The 18,982-nt window shown below is 39.6% G+C and overlaps 2 protein-coding genes and 1 pseudogene across 3 annotated transcripts; 1 reads left to right on the top strand and 2 right to left on the bottom strand.

The window, feature by feature from the left end:
- The first annotated feature begins 3,128 nt into the window (after positions 1 to 3,128).
- On the top strand, positions 3,129 to 7,843 carry LOC307201584 (olfactory receptor 14A16-like; annotated as a pseudogene). Its single transcript has 2 exons — positions 3,129 to 3,937; positions 6,878 to 7,843. The product of its transcript is annotated as an olfactory receptor 14A16-like (transcript).
- Positions 7,844 to 10,189: 2,346 nt separating this feature from the next.
- Positions 10,190 to 11,146, bottom strand: LOC307201583 (olfactory receptor 6M1-like; the record flags this gene model as incomplete). The annotated part of the gene is made up of 1 exon (XM_079950865.1): positions 10,190 to 11,146. The coding sequence occupies one exon, from the start codon at positions 11,144 to 11,146 to the stop codon at positions 10,190 to 10,192; it is 957 nt and encodes a 318-aa protein (XP_079806991.1).
- Positions 11,147 to 16,256: 5,110 nt separating this feature from the next.
- Positions 16,257 to 17,183, bottom strand: LOC307200204 (olfactory receptor 5F1-like; the record flags this gene model as incomplete). The annotated part of the gene is made up of 1 exon (XM_079948621.1): positions 16,257 to 17,183. The coding sequence occupies one exon, from the start codon at positions 17,181 to 17,183 to the stop codon at positions 16,257 to 16,259; it is 927 nt and encodes a 308-aa protein (XP_079804747.1).
- Positions 17,184 to 18,982: the final 1,799 nt, after the last annotated feature.

Here is an 18,982-nt window from a genome sequence, read left to right as displayed (position 1 = left end):
TTTATTTTTGTTTTACTGTGACTCCTCTGGACAACAATAATGTGGCAGCATTGGAAAAGCATTGCAGAGCAAACTAAAGCTGAACAAATTACCACTTCTGCACTATTATTGTGTCAATATATTTGCAGAATACACACTTAATAAACCACCAGTCTTGGGAGATGACCTTTGTAAAGTAACATTTGTTCTACAATTATGCCGTTGATTTGAAATTTGTATCCCAGAATAGAATGTACTGCATTCAATGTTCCTGAACCCAATTTTATATCCACATCCCTATGCTAGATAGCTCTGTCTGACATCTAGCTGTCACCAGTGAAATGTATTACCCACTACACCATTTGTGGAAAGTGTGGTAGGACATAGCTCTCAGCTGACCTCCCAGCAACTGAGTTCCTGCTGTTTACCAGGAAGGAGAGGAGGAAAGGTGAGGAGATGATGAGGTTGACAAGAGCAGAAATACCTGAAATTATGAGATTCTCCTTCACTGGAATGTTAGGAGAGCACTACTCCTTCAACACACCACCTACAGCTTCACTGCACTACCCAGAACTCTTTAAGATACATTTAGGAATGGACTGAAGGAACTTTAAAGCCTTTGACAGTAGCCCAGTACAAGAAGCAAAGATGGCAAACATATCCACAACAGGTAATATGTTTCCTTGGCACCTAGGTACACTGGTATAAAGGAGACCCAGACACTGAAAAACATCAGCGTACTGAAGATGATGAAGTCAACTAGGAAAGCTATGGCGAAATTGATGATGGCTACAAAAATTGATTGGCAGAATAAATTACTAGAATTTGCCAAAATGGCACATATGACTAACAGGTTGAGAGGCAATACAAATCAAAGCTTTATTCAAAAATGGGACATATTCAAGGACTATTTAAAGAAATGCAACAACAGTGTGGCATCTATGGTAGCATTTGAATGATTTCTGTGTTTATCAACAACAACAAAAAAGCAAATGGTTGTAAAAGGTGTAAGGAATTATAGGATTATATAAATAGAACAAAGTAATAATTATTTGTATAACTGAATAAGTAGAATTTGTAAATACATTGGGGGGTGATGGGCAGTCTTATGTGGTCAAGCAAGAAGGTATGGTGATTTGTATTGTATTGTATAGGAATGAACTGACTTGTATTTGTAACTTCTGAAATACTACATATAAGTCTGTTATGTTATCAACTAAATTTAATACAGCAGAAAACACTGGGGGGGGGGAATGTGTGTGTTGGGGGGAGGGGGAGAAATTGATGATGGCCACAGTAGAAAATGGTGTTGGAGCCTTCATTGCACTCCTGAATAATTGTCACGACTATGTGCACTTTGCAGCTATAAGGGTACGAGTCCTTTGCTGGATCCTGCCTACGATGTTTGATGTTTCATGGCTGTATATTTGCTTCCCTAATGTTGAAGGGAAATTCGCTTTTCAGTCTACAATCGACCACCCTCCGAGCTGCAATCAAGTATCCCAATTGTCTAACTTTCTTCTGCTGTATACTCAATGAGACCCAGAGAGACCTTCCTCTTCTGTTTCTAATCATTCTCATATGCAACGGGAAGGTAATGTTTAAGTCATCGACCCAAGACAATGAATGCAATAGTGAAATGGTTGTAGAGGCTGATGCAGTGAGAACTCTTAAGAATCATTACCGGGACTAGAACATTTAATTGACACTGGTGCTGGGCCATTAGGAGTTAAGCTTTAGAGTCAGATGTATATTTCCACCAACATAAGTCTGTCCCTTTTGCTGCTGTTTGAAATAAGCCTTTCCTCCTGTGTAACCTGAGGAGATTTTGAACCTGACAGAGGAGAGAGTGAGAGGAGTCTCCCACAATTGCATGAAATGTGAAAGAAATATAAATCTGAGGAAAGAAAAAGGGATGGGAAGATATATAATTGACTTGCTTGTACTTCACTGAGGGGGAACAAAAGAATAGAGACATCTAGAACAATCAAGGTAAATAGAAACAATTTTGCTAATAAAGGATCTGGAGCAGAATTGCAAATATCAACTTGATACAATCTATGAGAAAATAAAGTAAGTCTTATATCTTTGACCTCTAATTTTTTGGGAGATTTTTTTCTTCAACCCCCCATTTCTCCTTCATTCACACCATTTAAATCACTCAGCTTAATTCTATTCATTCATTCTCCCCCCCCTTGTTAAAATATTACTATTGTTATTATCTATTAGTTTTTACTTTCTTTTTCTAACTTATTATTCCTTCAGGTATACAATCTGCTTTCCCAGTTATTCTCTATCCCACAACAACTGTGGCTTAATGATGTATGCTCTGTTATTTCCACTTCTTTCCTGACAACATTATAGTTTTATTCTCTCCCCCCCCCCCCAATATATTTGCATTAGTTTTCCATCACAGAGAGAAGAGTATGAAATGGAAGATAGTATAAATAAACAACTATGACATTAACATAGAACAGAATTGGTATATGGATCAGGGCTGTCTTCAAAGGGGTTCCAAAATATAATGTCAAAAGAAATCAAATTGGGTTCAAATAACAAAGAGACTGAGACACAGGAAAATGCTAGGTGCGTCTTTCTTCATTGGCATAAGCCAGGCTTCCTCAACCTCGGCCCTGAAGATGTTTTTTGGCCTACAACTCCCATGATCCCTAGCTAGCAGGACCAGTGGTCAGGGATGATGGGAATTGTAGTCTGAAAACATCTGGAGGGCCGAGGTTGAGGAAGCCTGGCATAAGGCGAGTGCAGCAGGTGGTGGAAATCACTAGAATTTGAGGGTGTGGTTAAGTGGAATGCTTTTGTTTGTTTTGTTTTTGCTGCTGTAGCATGTGTATGGCTCCAAGCCAAGGAAGGAAAACAATTCAATGGGAAGGCTAAAATGGTTGTATCATATATTTAACAAAATGTAATAGAAAGAAATCCTACATGAAAGTTTATAGAATTCTGAAATTGGTGGAAAAAATAGAGAATATAGATTCTTTTATGTGCAATGAATTGATAATTTTTTTCTGCTCTCCAATAGTCAAAATATGATGGAGGCTGTGCCCAACATAACTGTCATTGAAAATTTTCTACTTCTGGGATATTTGGGGGACCAAGAATGGCAAATTTTGCAATCCTTGATCTTCTTAGCAATGTACCTGGCTATCCTGATGGGAAATATTATGATCATTATCCTGATAGCTGTCAACAGGCACCTGCACACACCAATGTATTTCTTTCTTCTCAACTTATCAATTCTGGACCTTGGATCAACCTCTACCATCATCCCCAAATCTCTGGCTAATTCCATCATGAACATAAGGCTGATTTCATATTCACAATATGTCACACAAGTGTTTTTCTTCGTGTTTTTTGTGTCATCAGACCTCCTCCTCCTCATTGTCATGGCCTATGACCGATATGTGGCCATCTGTCACCCTTTGCACTATGCATCCGTGATGAAATGGAGTAGTTGCATCCAGATGGCAGGTGGAACATTAATGTGTGGTTTGCTCAATGCTGCTTTGCACACTGGTACTGTTTTTTCAATGCCCTTCTGCTCCAATGTCATCCACCAGTTCTTCTGTGAGATACCATGCCTACTTAAGATCTCCTGCTCTGATTCATACCTCAATGAGATATGGGCCCTTCTTTTTAGTACAGCAATTTGTCTTGGTTGCTTTGTGTTCATTGTCATGTCCTATGTGCAGATCTTTACTGCAGTGTTTAGAATGCCCTCCATGGCAAACAGGCAGAAAGCCTTCTCCACTTGCATTCCCCACATCACAGTTGTCTCCATATTATTATTCACTTCTGTCTTCACCTGCTTAATGCCAACCTCTAATTCTTCATACCATCTGGATGAAGTGCTTGCTGTGTTATATACTGTGGTGCCTCCACTGATGAACCCAATAATCTACAGCATGAGGAACAAAGACTGCCTTGTGGAAGTTGCTGAGTTTTAATTTTGGTAAGAAAACTAAAAAGATGCCTCCCATTTACCTTTAATCCTGTTCCTCTTTCATCTTATCTTGTAATGCAGATTAATAATAATAATAATAATAATAATACAGTATTATTATTACTATAGAAGCTTATCTCTGTAACAACAGTTTTCTGCAGTAATAAATTATATTGCCATTTTGCAAACAGAAACCTGAGAGAGATCCCTTTTTCTGTATTTTGTGTCCTGGAAAGCATTATGACTTATACATGTTTTATCTACCTCTATATCTCGACAACCCCAGTTTTTTTATTTTTGTGTCAAAAAAGCATCGTCCAATACACGGAAAAATACGGTATCTACTCTACACATGACTATGGCTGTAATCATAACCTCATTTACCTCAGAGCAGGCCAACTGATTATAACAGGGCTTACTCCCACCCCCTTTTAGTCGTTCTGGATGCAGAAGCTGTCCCTTCTTATTCCTTATCTTCTCATGTAATAGCCTATTTATTGCTTGCTAGGCACCCCACTTTTCAGCCTTCTGAAGCAAGCTTGCTCTATCTAGAGGATCTACCCAGCATATCTGCTGCTGCACTTCTCTGGAATATAAACCTTTCATTCATAGAGGGCTGTGTTTCATGATGTAACCCTCCTTGCTACTATATCTAAACATAATTTTGTTGCCATGAGATGTGGTGAATTTAACACAGTTTTATAAATGATTAGGCAATTCAGAGAAGAAATGATCTCTCAATAGCTACTAGTAATGATGTCCATCACAACTTGCAAGTTCAGATACCTTCAAGTACCAGTTGCATGAATGGGTTCTGCTTATGGGTTTCCAAAAACATCTGGTGGTCTGCTTTGGAAAATAAGATGCTGGCCTAAATATACTTTTGGTTGCATCCACATAAAATCTTCTTTTGCTCTTATATTCTCTTGAGGGGAAGGATATTTCTGATGCTATTACCCCAAGTTACTTTAATGCATGTGTGTGTGTAATGCAACTAAATTAAGGTTACCAGATTTTTTTGAATGAAACTGGGGACACTTTTCAGCTTCAGTAGGAATGATAGGATTTTGTCAGGGGACTGATTTGTAAATCCGGGGACTTTCCCTGGAAAAGGGGACATCTGCTAACCTTAAACTAAATGGTTATCAGAATTTTTCTTGGTGTTGCCTAGTATCTTTGATTATTTGTGGGTGTACAACAATTTACCTAATGATGAAGGAAAATCTTCCATTCCTTAGAATGATGCTAAAGAGCTGGCATTGCCTCAGCCTCTGCTACAATTCAGCTATTACATTTGTTCCCTTGGGTGGATTACTTAAACATTGCCTCCCTATTCCATGTGGGGATGTTTGGAAATTCAAAAGAGGAGCTCTCTGGGTCTCACTGGATATTGACAACTGGAAAATGCAATGCAACATAGCCTTAGATTGCAAAGTAGGCTGTTGTAGTCAGAAAAGTCAGCATTGTAGCCACTCTGTGCCATTAATGCTGAGCTATTCAGGGAAACAGGGAGTAAATCTTTAGAGAACAAAATGATTCAGGTAGATATGTCTCCTATCACATAAGCCTGCCTCTTTTACTGCGGTTTGAAACAAGTTCTTTCTCCAAGACACACCTGTCAACCCAAGATGAGTTGCTGTGATCTGAGAGAAGAAAAAGAGAGGAATCACTCGCAATTGCATGGGATGTGAAAGAATTATGGCAAATTTGAGGAAAAAAATGGAAAATATACACCTGATTTGTTCACACTTTACTGAGTGAAAGATTAAAAGGTGTCAGAAAAAGGGAGAGACACCTAGACCAACGAAGGTAAATAGAAACCATTTTGCTGATAAATCATTTGAAGCAGAATTGCCAAAGAAATATATAGAAAAATACAGTACCCATTTTATCTGTGTCCTTCAATCTTGTGTCCTCAGATCTCCTTTGCTGATATTCCTTTAATTTCTTCCACTTAATTCTATTCCACTTTTTTTGCTTTTTTCCATCTTTTTAAAAAAATATCATTGCTATTACATTGTTATTATGTTGTTCCTGCTGTTGTTTTCTTTTTCTAGGTGATTATCCCCTCATTTGTATGTTCAGTATCCCCAATCCTGCCCTATCCCACTAGAATAGTGGCTTAATCATGCACCTTCTCTTATTTTCAATCTATTTCTTCTGAGATGGATAAATAAATTGAAGTTCAGAGAAGCAGCATCTATCCTTCTATCGTCCCCAATGTATACACTTGCAATCCCTGAAATGCCTCTCTGGAAGTTTGGGGAGGAGGCTGCTAACAAATTGATGGCTGCTAGGGAGAGGTAGGGATGGGAAAATTCCTCTGGCAAAATGAAGTTATCATAGGATCCAAGGCATTATAATTTTATTTCTGACCTGTATGCTCCAGATTTGTCCCCAAAGATCTCAGAGTGGTTATGGTTCCTTGACACTCTTCCATCCTGATAACTTTCATGACCAAACCTGATTAGCCTCAGGCATGGAGCTGTATCACACACATTTAGGCTATTTTCCAAGCAGAAGAACACAGAGTTAGAATTACACAAATCTGGACTGTGAGTTTTGCCTTAAAGAGTTTTGACCCAGAGAATTGGGAATGAAACACTGGTTGCATAGTGGGGCTTCTTCTCCCCATGGCAAACCACTGACATCTCAGGATGAAGGACAGTTAAGTAATGACATTAGGTGGGTTGGGGAACAAGTGTGCTACAGCTGTTTGGAGGAATAACTAGAATCTGAGGGTGCTGTTTGTTGGAAGTGCCTTTTTGCTGGTGAAAAATACAAACAAATGAACAAAAACAAACGAACTACAACCAGGAAATGGGGGTGGGGTGGGGTAAGTAGCAAATTACAGGGAGATATTTCAGAATTTATAATAAAGACACCTTCTTCTATGTGCAAATGAATTAATCAATACTGTTTCTCTTCTTCCAACAGTCAAAATATGATTCATGCCTTTCTCAACATAACAATGATTGAAAATTTCGTACTTCTAGGATTTTCTGGGGGTCGAGATCTGCAGATTTTACACTTTGTGATCTTCTTTGCAATGTACCTGACTGCCCTGGTGGGAAATCTTCTGATCATTACCCTGGTTGCTGTCAACAGTCATCTGCACACCCCAATGTATTTTTTTCTTGTCAATTTATCAATCCTTGATGTTGGCTCAATCTCTGTCATCATTCCCAAATCCATGGCAAATTCTCTCATGAACATAAGACTGATTTCATATTCACAGTGCGTTACTCAAACGTTTCTCTTCATCCTTTTTGCATCATCAGACTTCTTCTTCCTCACTGCCATGGCCTATGACCGATATGTAGCCATCTGTCACCCTTTGCACTATGCATCTATGATGAAATGGAGTAGCTGCATTCAAATGGCAGGTGGAGCATGGATGTTTGGTTTGTTCAATGCTGCTTTGCACACCGGTACTGTCTTTTCACTTTCTTTCTGCTCCAATGTCACCCACCAGTTCTTCTGTGAAATCCCACGCCTGGTGAAAATCTCCTGCTCTGATTCATACCTCAATGAAATTTGGGCTCTTCTATTTACTGCTGTGTTAAGTCTTGGTTGCTTTGTGTTCATTGTCATGTCCTATGTTCAGATCTTTACTGCAGTGTTGAGAATGCCCTCCATGGCAAACAGGCAGAAAGCCTTCTCCACTTGCATTCCCCACATCACGGTTGTCTCCATATTATTCGTCACTTCTGTCTTCACCTACTTAATGCCAACCTCTAATTCTCCATACCATCTGGATGAAGTGCTTGCTGTGTGGTGCCTCCACTGATGAACCCAATAATCTATAGCATGAGAAACAAAGATGTCAAAACTGCCTTGTGGAAATTGCTGGGTTTTATTTTTGGTAGGAATAATAAAAAGAGGCCTCCCGTTCACCTATAAGCCTGTTTTTGTTTCATCTCTTCTTGCAATACAGCTTTTTTTTTAAAAAGCACTGAGCTCACCTTACATAGCTTTTTCCTGTAATAATAGTTTTCTGTAACAATAAACTTTGCTACCTTTTTACAATAGTTTAGTTTACAATAGTTTAGGCATTCCTTGTCCAGGGAGGCCTAGCTATTTTAATCTCTGATGACCTTCTCGGCATCTTAAAGCATTTTAATTAGATGCTTACCAATATTTTAACTAACTTGCTTTATGGCTTTATTTTGCTTTGTATTTTATTACTGTTCTGCCATCTTTTATTATATTTTACTGTATTTGCATTATTGATGACATCTACTTAATTTATATTTGGTGGAAAGTTAGAATACAAACATAAATAAATAAAGATTTTGTTTATTCAGAATATTCAGAATATTTCACCTTCCTTCCATCAACACAGGAACATACTTTCAGGTCTCAGCCACACCTCTGTTTGCCCTGCCACATTCTCCCAGGAAAAGCCAATCTTTAGAGCTGAATTGGAACAAACAGAAACTGTGCATTCTGCAGATGGCTGTTTGTTCTTGTTTTTGTTCTTGTCTATTGTTAAAGAAAGGGTTTTCTGGGGAAAGCAACACGCCATGGCAAAATTGCTTGGACCTGTACCTCGAAAGCATGGGACAAGTGGAAATCCACTCTGACCTGCACTTATGAGGCAGGAGACAAGCAGATGTATGGATGAGCCCTTGCTTCAATTTGTTTTGTTTTGTGCAGTGTGATAGTGGATATATCTCAGTGAATGTTGTTTGTTATTCATTCCATACATTATTATTTGTCACATATGTGGCACATGAGACGTACTGAGCATTCTTGAATGCAGCAGGTTGGTGGAACTTAAGCCTGTATAAATTCACACCCTGTAAATGTCCAGCACTAGCCTAGTCGAGCTAAAAGAAAGCACCACAACACAGAGAGCCAGCTCACCTGGCATTACCTACCAGGGAATGGGGTGCACTTGTGACATACAAGGAGAGTTTCCAAGTCCCCTGATCAGGTGTGTATGAACTGTAGAGATAGCTCACCGAAAATGGCTCATAATTGCCAGCACAGGAATACAAACAAACTGGGCACAGAGTGCACACAGAGTCTCTAGCAGTGCTCATTGGGGCAGGCAATCAGCACAATGTGTGTGCCACACATCAGCACATGCTCTTATCACACAGGTATGTGCACCAACAGCATGGGACAGTGTGGCCAGGTAAGCAAGCACACGGGAGCACACCAGAACACCCATGTTGCACCCACATTGCACCCACTGCACAGACCCCAAACACCCACCTTATCCAGCATTGCAATCCCACTCCACAAGAATGCACAGCACACACAGAGAAATCATAAAGATAGTTTATTGAATGCACCCTATAAGTTGCACATGACTACAGGCAGTGAGCAGGTAGGAAACTTAGGCACAAACTGCCCCAGAGTCCTCAAGGGCTGCTGCAGAGGGCATGGCCCCAACGATAGGCTCCAGGCACATCCTCCTCCAATGTCTCTTCTTCCTCTGTGGTGGTGGCAGAAGTTTTTGACTGCAACTTGCTTAATGTTTTACCTGACGGGTCATTCTTCGACCTTTTGCCGAACACATACAAACCTCTAAAAACAGGAAGATTTGCTTTTTCCTCACACATTTGTAATTAGGCATATTCATTTTATGTGTAAAGGGACTGTCAGGGATAGATTCACATATGCCCCATGCATAAAGCTTAGATATAGAACCTCAATGTGATATTAGGCAAGAATTCAGGATTCCCACACAATGTCACTCCACAACAGGTTTTGCTTTCTGAAATATAATGAGAAAAACTAGTTTAATTAATGACCTCTTTATTTCCACTCAGCCTTTGTTCATTCCCATACCCATTATAGGCCTCTCCTGTCTGCTGCATACTTTGTTTGGAAGTGGGGGGCAAGCAGAACAGCTCTACCTCTGGCTCCTTCTCCCCATGTAGGAGCCAGTGTGGTGTAGTGGTTAAGAGCAGTGGACTAGTAATCTGGTGAACCAGATTTGATTCCCCGCTCCTTCTCATGCAGCTGCTGGGTGACCTTGGGCCAGTCACACTTCTCTGACGTTTCTCAGCTTCACTCACCTCACAGAGTGTTTGTTGTGGGGGAGGAAGGGAAAGGAGATTGTTAGCCACTTTGAGACTCCTTAGGGTAGTGATAAAGCAGGATATCAAATCCAAACTACTCTTCTTCTTCTTCTTCTTCTTCTTCTTCTTCTTCTTCTTCTTCTTCTTCTTCTATATAGGGGCAATTTGGAAAAATGAATCAAGATTCCATCTCTCCAAGTATGCTTCAACAATCTCAGGCCTCACTTTGCAAAATGGCCTGCAGTCTTCTCAATGCATCTCTCAGTGTTTCCTTCACGGTCTTGTTCCTGAAGCTGTAAATAATAGGGTTTAGCAATGGGGTCACTACTGTGTTGAATACTGTGGCTATTTTGTTGAATTCCATTGAAGAGCTGCCAGCTGGCTTGATATAGATAAAGATGGAGCTGCCATAATAAAGTGATGCCACAGTGATATGTGAAGTGCATGTGCTAAAGGCTTTCTTTCTGCCTTTAGCAGAGGGTATCCTAATCACAGTGACAATGATGCAGATATAAGAGATTGTTGTTACAGATACAGAGCTGAGAAGCATGAAACAGGATACTGCCAAATCTAAGGCTTGGAGAAAGCGAACATCAGCACAGATCATTTCCAAAAGAGGGCCGCTGTCACAGAAAAAGTGGTCAATAACATTGGAGCCACAGAAAGGCAGTCCTGCCTTCAGCACCATGGAGGCAGAGATGGAAAAGAAGCTGCACAACCAACAAGACAGGACCATTAGCACACAGACACGGGAGTTCATGATAGCAGTATACCGCAGAGGGTTGCAGATAGCCACATAGCGATCCACTGACATAGCAGCCAAAAGGAGGACTTCAGTGGAACCAGCAACAAAGTAGATATATCCTTGCAAGGCACAGGCAACAAAAGATATGGTGTTTTCCTTTGAGATAAGTAGGGTGAGCATCTTTGGAGTGACAGTTGTGGTGATGATGATCTCCAACCAGGAGAGGTTCTTGAGTAAATAGTACATTGGTGTATGCAAACGGTGGTCCACATGGATCATGATGATGACTAAAGTGTTCCCAATCAAAGTCAGTATGTACATGACAAGGAAGAGGAAGAAGAGTGGTTTTTGAAACTGGTGGAGATTAGAGAAGCCAAGTAGGACAACCTCAGTGACAATGGTTTTAGAGATGTTTCTGAAGGTCATCATACCAACATATATTCCTTCTGAAAGAAAGTGGAATATTTAGTATATAATTAAAATAAATTAAGAAAAATCATTCTAGAAAAATCAGTGATATGTTTCCTTAGTGACTAATTTGTTCATTTTGGTAAGAGCTCCTGTAGGTAAAGACCTAGGTTTCTAGGAAAAGTCAAAGCTCAGTAGTGGAATAACTGTTTTCCATGCAAAAGCTCCCAGATTCAGTACCTGGCATCACCAAGTAGGGCTGGGGAGGACTTCCCCCCCAAAAAAATCCTGGATAACCACTGACAGCAAATGTATATAACACTGAGCTAGATGAACTAGTGGTTTGACTCAAAATAAGGCAACTTCTCACATCCTTCCTATACTCCTAAACATAAAACTAATGCTATAAACTCCCTAATTTCAGTTTTCCTTTGTAGCATGAAGAAAGAGTTGCAGTTTGGGGAAAGAGTTTAATGGTGATAAGTCCACAGCAAAATATACTAGTTTAGTTAATTTTCCTTTTACTCATTATATTTTATATTATTACTGCAGTTATATCCCACCTTTCCTCTAGGGAACTCCAGGTGGCATACATGGTTCCCATTTTATCCACACAAACAACCACATGAGACAGGTGAGGCTAAGAGACTGTGGGTGGCTTAAGGTCACTCAGTTAGGTTCACGGGTGAGTGGAGATTTTAATTCTGCTATCCAAGGATCAGTCCAACACTAACCATGTCAGTCTAACTATGACACCACATTGGCTTTTAGAACAGTAGCAATGACTGTGGTGTCAGACTGCTAAACACATGTGCTTCTAGAACAGCTGAAACATTTCCAAATCTTGAAATATTCATTCAGGAGCTAGATTGAAATGGGAAGCTTTTCAGTTGTTTTCAAATGGTTTATTTTACTACATCTACTCCAATTATGGCTTCCAAGTTGGTCTGTTGGGACATTCTCCAGAAACATTATTGTGATCTTTTATCTGATTTGATGAAATCAAAATGTCCCCTTTTTAACAGAGCCCTCTTCCTTCCAACTCTCACCAGATCATTGCTCATACATATCAGCACACCAGCTGTTACCTACAATAGAATTTCTGAGCTCAGCTCCCAAAGGTGGATGGCCCTATTCTGCTTGTCACAGACTGCAGTGCAATCAGTGAGGTCAGTATTTTATTTTGAATGAAAAATTGATGGGTGAAAAATGTACCATTGTAAATGTGTACACTCCCAACAATAAGTAATCAAGAATTTTCAAAGCACTCTTAATTTTTGGAAGTATGCATTACTCATGCAGATGATCTTAACTGAGTTAGTCTTCATGGAGTAATGCCTCAAGGTTTTATTATTTTTAAATAGATAGTTGCAGGCACAGGTAATCAGAGGGCAATGATATACTTTCTATTTCAAAACACACTTTTATTCAATCATTGGTTATTATTATTTTTCAGATTTGTACAATATATTAATAGTGCACTCTGAATAATATAAGAACAATAGATTAGCCCTGGTTAATCAGGCCAAGGCCAAAGGCTCACCTAGTCCACCATCCTTTTCTACTATGTTCTCTCAAACAGAACCTGAGTGCAACATTGCTCTCTCTGCTTTTGAACCCTAGCAACTGGTATCCAGAGGCAAACTCAGTGCTATTTTTTCGAGAAAAAGAGGTGCCAGAACTCACCATGAATGCCTCCTTTGTTCTCTTATAGTGGCAATGGCCCCCACCTGAGAAGTACTAGAACTGAGGTCCGGTGCGTTCCAGCTTTAAAAAAAGCCTCTAACGCTGGAGCTAGATCATAGCAATCACAACTAGTAGCCCCTGATAACGTTATACTTTGTGATCATAATAAATTTGTGGTTATTCTTTAGCTTTAATAGTTCATCCTTATTTTTATTCCTTCTTTTAACATATTTTCACAACACTCATACCCATTACAGTCATGTTTTCCCCTCACCATATCATAATCCTCACTCATTAAAGTCTTAATTCTGCAGTGCCCCTTTTGCCTTCCAAAGGATTCTCCCCAGTGCCATATTGAGTGTCCATGGTAGCATTTCCTATTCTACTTACACTTTTCCTTCATTATGGTGAGCCCCAGGTCAAAGGCAGATGATGTGTTTCTGTAGTTACATGCTTTGCCAGACATGGGACAGCTGATTTTTTATCCCAGAAATGGATCCCATCTTTTTGTCAATGCTGGAGAAATTTCAGTCAATCAGTCAGGTCAGCTGCTGTGCTAAATGATGTAGATGGATCACATAACTTTTATGGAAGAACCAGTCTCCCTCTGTTTAACTTCAATAATAATTGGAAATCACTGGTTGCAATCTCTCTTCAGCCATCTTCCCATGACATGCTCACTCAGGCTGGTAATTGGTGAAGCTAAATGGACATTAAATTGAAAGCAACCTGAGCAAATATATATCCTGTGAAATATGTAGGACTATATGCACCTAATGTGCTATGTATTTTATTTAGCAGTCATCCTGGTATGTTAGTACCCTCATTTAGTTTACAGAAGCAATTCCAATTAAAGTTGGGAGATCAGGAAACTTGTACAGTGGCATCATGGCCCTATGGGAGAAACCCACTTGATACTCATTAAACATAGGTATCTCCCAACTTTCTGGGGGGGAGGGGGAGAACAACAATAGTAGACACACACCCTAAGCTGCTATTTTGGATCTGATACAGTGAAGTGGATAGGGTTAGGATGTTGGAGTTTGACTTGGGTTCAAACCCATCACTGTCAAGGGCCCATACTGTGACCTTGAGCAATTCCAATTTGTAGCAGCTGTAAAATGGGGCTTATTGTGGAGGAAAAGAATAACATTTGTAAAGCCCTTTAGGCATCCAAAATAATGCATAAAATATTGTTTCAACTTTTCCCTTCTAAAGTTCAGTTTTGTACAGCTTCTTGCTTTGACCACATTCTACAAAGGTGGTGACCTGAAGTGCAACTTTCTCATGACTGTTAGGTGGATTTGTAGCTAGCTGATTGACTAAACCCAAAACTAATGACTGGAGAAAAACTAGTTACATAAATGTAAATGTATCTTATTACCTATAAGAAAATCAAATTAATAAAATGCATGTGGTTGGATGTGATTGACCCTAAGTCTGAATATTCTTATCTAGTGGTATAGAGTAAAAAACAATTTGAATTAAATAAATGAATGACCAAGCCTGTTAGATAGATTCTATTCATTTATACATATTTCTGCAGCATGGACCTCCTTTTAACATAAGTTGTAGATCCTCATGTCTACCATATAATCCCACCTAGTATTTATTGCACTTCATATCCATTTATTCTATGCAACTGAAATATCATCATAAAGAGACAGCCTAACTAATCTTAATATGGTAGTACTGGGGGAGCATTGCAGAACCAACTAAAGCAGAATAGCTCTACCACTAATGCACAATTATTGTGTTAAGAATATGTTGCAGAATACACCTGCAATAAAAGACCAGTCTGGAGGGGCCCTTAGTCTGGACGCAACCCATTATTTTTTCAGTGGCCACAGTCCAAAGCAGAGTTAAGCATGCTTAAGCCCACTGAGATCAACAGCCTTTGTCACATTTGTCTTGGATTGTGGTTATTGATTTTTAAATTAATTATCTATATCCTACCAGGAAGGCTCAGGTGGGCAAAAATTAAAATTAAAATAAGAGTCACTATGATAGCAAAATAGGGGGGGGGGATTAAATCACTTGTAATGCACCATGTTTGGGATTTATGTTTAGAGTGGGTCACTCAGATGCAAAATATTAAGGTGAAGGGAGTTGAAGGCAGCATGGAATGGTACTTGGGATGGGAGCATCATTTGAAAATTGGAAGAACTTGCTCCCTACTTGAAAAATATTGCAGACACCCATGGCCACAAGTTCCTATGCCTAATATGAACTTGCTTTTTGCTCCTCTGAATGCTGCTCTTTCAAAGTTCTGCTAAGACCACAAGGGGGAAGTTTACTTCACCCTTGTAAAGTAACATGTAAAGTAGTAAAATAATTCTAGGAGATGATATATAATGAACTGAAAAAAATGTTTAAAATAACTTTTTCTAAAAAACCCAAAACTTTTCTTTTAGGAATTCTAGGTACTGAAATTCCAATGGATCAGAAAAGACTATTTATGTATGCGACCATTGCTGCTCGGACGTTACTAGCCAGAGATGGAAAGAAGACCTTACCAGAGAAGAATGGCAGATTAAGTTGATGGACTATGCCAGAATGGCAAAAATGACCGGAAGAATCAGAATTCAGGAAGACCAAATTTTTAATAAGGAATGGGGGAAAATATGTAATTTACCTTAAAAACCATTGTAAACAGTTCAAATTATTAGTAGGATTGGAGTACCACTTATAGTTTAATGTTGAATTTTGGTTATAATGGAGATTTAATAGATTCGGATTAATAGGCAAGATGAGGGAGGAAAGGTTAATCTAAGGACCCACAAAAGGGAGGAGGGAAACCCAGGAGATTCTTTGGAATTCTTTTTCTGTGTTTGTTGTTTGATAATTGTTTGTAAATTTTAAAATCTGAAAAAAAGAATTAAAAAAAAAGGAAAAGAAAATTTACTCCACCCTTTCTGGATATAGATAGATAAAGATATAGATATGGATGATATAGATATAGATAGATGCATGCGATGTGAAATCACATGTTTAAGTTACACATAGGCCCTGATAGTGATCTTAGCTGTCTACTCCCCTACTCCCCAGACCTTAGTAAGATAACTCTAAGATGGAGTTTGTTATTTATTGGCTGAGTTTTTATTTTTTCATCTTTCCCTTGCTAGCCACAGGAAGGAATGGTTGACACTTTGGTAAGAGTTATGGAAGTAAAGGAATATAATAATATTGCTCCTCTCCCTCTGTCTTCACTCATTCTTTAAATATTTAACAATATCTGCAGATCTCAGTTTTGGGGTGTTACTAATATTATAGTCACTACTGTATAGTGGTTCAGGAGAATTTAGCATTTTTTCTTTGGAAAGTAAGCTAAATAATAGATGAAAAATCTTCTTTATTAACTGATTATTTGATGTTTCACAATTTAGCACAATCCCCAACTTGTCTGTGGAGAGAAAAATCTGAGCTTCCAGAATGCAATGTGTTATTTCTTTCCAAGAACATTCAGAAATGCAACTTGCATTTCCCTGTTTCTGAAGCTGTAGATGAGGGGATTTAGAAAAGGAGTGATGATGGTGTATAACACAGAGATCACGCGCTCCTGTTCCATGGAGCGGCTGGAGGAAGGAGACATGTAGGTGAAGATGGCTGTGCTGTAGAAGATGCTCACCACAGTAAGATGGGAAGCACAGGTTGAGAATGTCTTGATCCTACCCTGTGCTGAATGAATTTTGAGTACAGCTGAGACAATGAGGATGTAGGAGAGTACAATCAAGGAGACTGTTGTTATCATTATGCTTCCAGAGATTATGAAAGTCACCAACTCAGCAAGGGAGGTATCTGAGCAGGAGAGGTGCAGGAGAGGTGGGATGTCACAAAAGAAATGCACAATCTTATTGGAGCCACAGAAGTTCAGGGAGAATATAAAAGATGTGTTGACAATGGCATTGATATTTCCAATGGTCCATGAAGCAGCCAAAAGCCACCTGAGGATCGGCTGGCTCATGAGCAAAGTGTAGCGCAGTGGGTGGCAGATGGCGGCATAGCGATCATATGCCATGACAGAAAGGAGGGCGCCTTCCGTGGCAGCTGTGGTTAGAAAAAAATACATCTGGATCACACAGCCTGCAAAGGAGATGGTCTTGTCCTTGGACAGAAGGTCCCACAACATCTTTGGCACGGTGGTGGTGATGTAGCAGATCTCTGTAAATGACAGGTTGCTCAGCAAGAAGTACATAGGAGTGTGGAGTTGCTGGTCAGCCTGTATTAAAATAATGATGGTTAGATTCCCTGTTAAGGTGATTACGTAGATCATCAGTCCAATAGCAAAGAGGAGGCTCTGGAGTTTAGGGTCATCTGACAGTCCCAAAAAGATGAATTCTTTCAGAGTGGTTTGGTTTTTCCTTTCCATTTTGACATGGATTTCTAACTCCAGAAGGCATCAGGACTCCTCAGAGGGCTTCCTTCACTGTACAAAGAGCTGCACATTCAGGAGAGTGGGGGGGGGAAAAAATATAATAAGAGGGGTTAACTATTGGCAACTGTTTAATGGGACTTTAAAGTCTGACACAGCTACTGATAAAATGTTAGGTACACTGATTGCACTTCATAAAAATGGCTATTGGGAAGACTCCATGGATGGTTTTCAATCATGCTGAGTGATTGATTGTGGGGGCTAGATATATTTCCCTCCAAAGCAGAATGGATAACAACTTCTCAAACATCCTTGTCCTGTAACAAGTGGCGTGGCTTAATTGTTTGTGTCATGTGAACAATTTGTTCTCCAGGCATTGTGTTGTCTTGCACCTGTGTCTCTCTATCTTTGTGTTCCATCATTATGTGTTGATCTATGAGGTTCTGAAAGAAGGAAATAGGAAGCCAAATCTCTCTGATTAAGTTCATTTCCTCTATACCTGTCAATTATGTGGAGACAAACTACTGTGCTACTGGAGCTAAATCAGGGTTAGTGTGCATATAACATAAAGGACACTTCCCTCCTTCCGACTGAGAAGACCTATGGATTCAAAAATTTAGTGTCAGAGACCTCCTGGTGAGCCCTTACTCTTTGAGCTTCAGACTTTTGCTATCATTAGATCTCATCCTGTTTTGTTTATTTGCTGTACTGTTACACCCAGCCTAGCACTATGCATTTATCCCTTCTCCCTGTAAGTCACCACTGAGGTAATTGGCCTCAGACCTTCTCCAGCTTTTTCTCGGTCTTCTTACTTTCCCTCCATTGCAATGGCTACCAGCTCTGCTTCTCCTAGTCTCCTCTTGTTCCTTCCCTCTTTTCTACCATGTCATGGCCTCCAACTCCTGGTCTATCCTGACTGACCAGTTGAGACCAAGATTTAAAAAGAAGCAGACCATTTGCCTCAGCACTACCTCTCTATGTTTGGATTAAATAGAACAAATGTGTATAGCTATATTGGTTATCCCTTCTGTATTCTATTTTCCCATATATCATATAAATTCCTCCAATGACCCCTTTGTTAGTTTGTCTTTGGTCTAACAACTGCTACTGAATGAAAGCAAAGGACTTTGCAGCTACACAAGCCAGCCATTATTGTTAAAATCCATGTTATTTTACAGTTATCAGGGATTCACTCAACACTATATTGAGTTATTAATGAGCCTACTATTCCATGTGTTGTAATATTCTTGATTTACCAGTTACATTGATGTACTTCAAATTATGGCAGTGGCAACTCCTACACATATTTGAAAGCTACACATTTTGCAGCTACAGCATCTCAGATCAAGTTAATCCACACTCATTCCAGTTTCATGAGCATCCCAGGAGCCCTTACTACACACCAAGCACATATTGGGATAAAGCAGTGAATCTACTGCTCAAAGGGGGAGGGGGAGGAGAAGCCAGCATTTCCTTTAGTGTGCCCAAGTTCTTGAACATGCCTAAATAACCCTGTTGGACCCTAGCCATAAACTCTTCAGGCTCAAACTAGACATGAAGGCACCAGATCCATCCCTTTCAGTGGGGGGAGGGTCTGTCTAAAATCATATGAAGCAGGGGAAGGAAGTCCAATTGTGAAAGTTAAAAGAGAAAGAGAAACAAACCTCATTCCATTGCTAAGATGTCAATTCTGAAGACATACAGTAAATGAATCAACATTTCATTTTGAGTGCCTTTTTATTTGCTGTCCAGCATCTCTTCTTGTTGACAACTGCATAGTAAGATGCTTGTGTTAT

This window comes from Podarcis cretensis, assembly GCF_951804945.1.
Source record: "Podarcis cretensis genome assembly, chromosome: 13".
Taxonomy (NCBI): Eukaryota; Metazoa; Chordata; class Lepidosauria; order Squamata; family Lacertidae; genus Podarcis; species Podarcis cretensis.
Note: the sequence above shows the minus strand (reverse complement) of the source record. Positions and strands in the feature narration are given on the sequence as shown.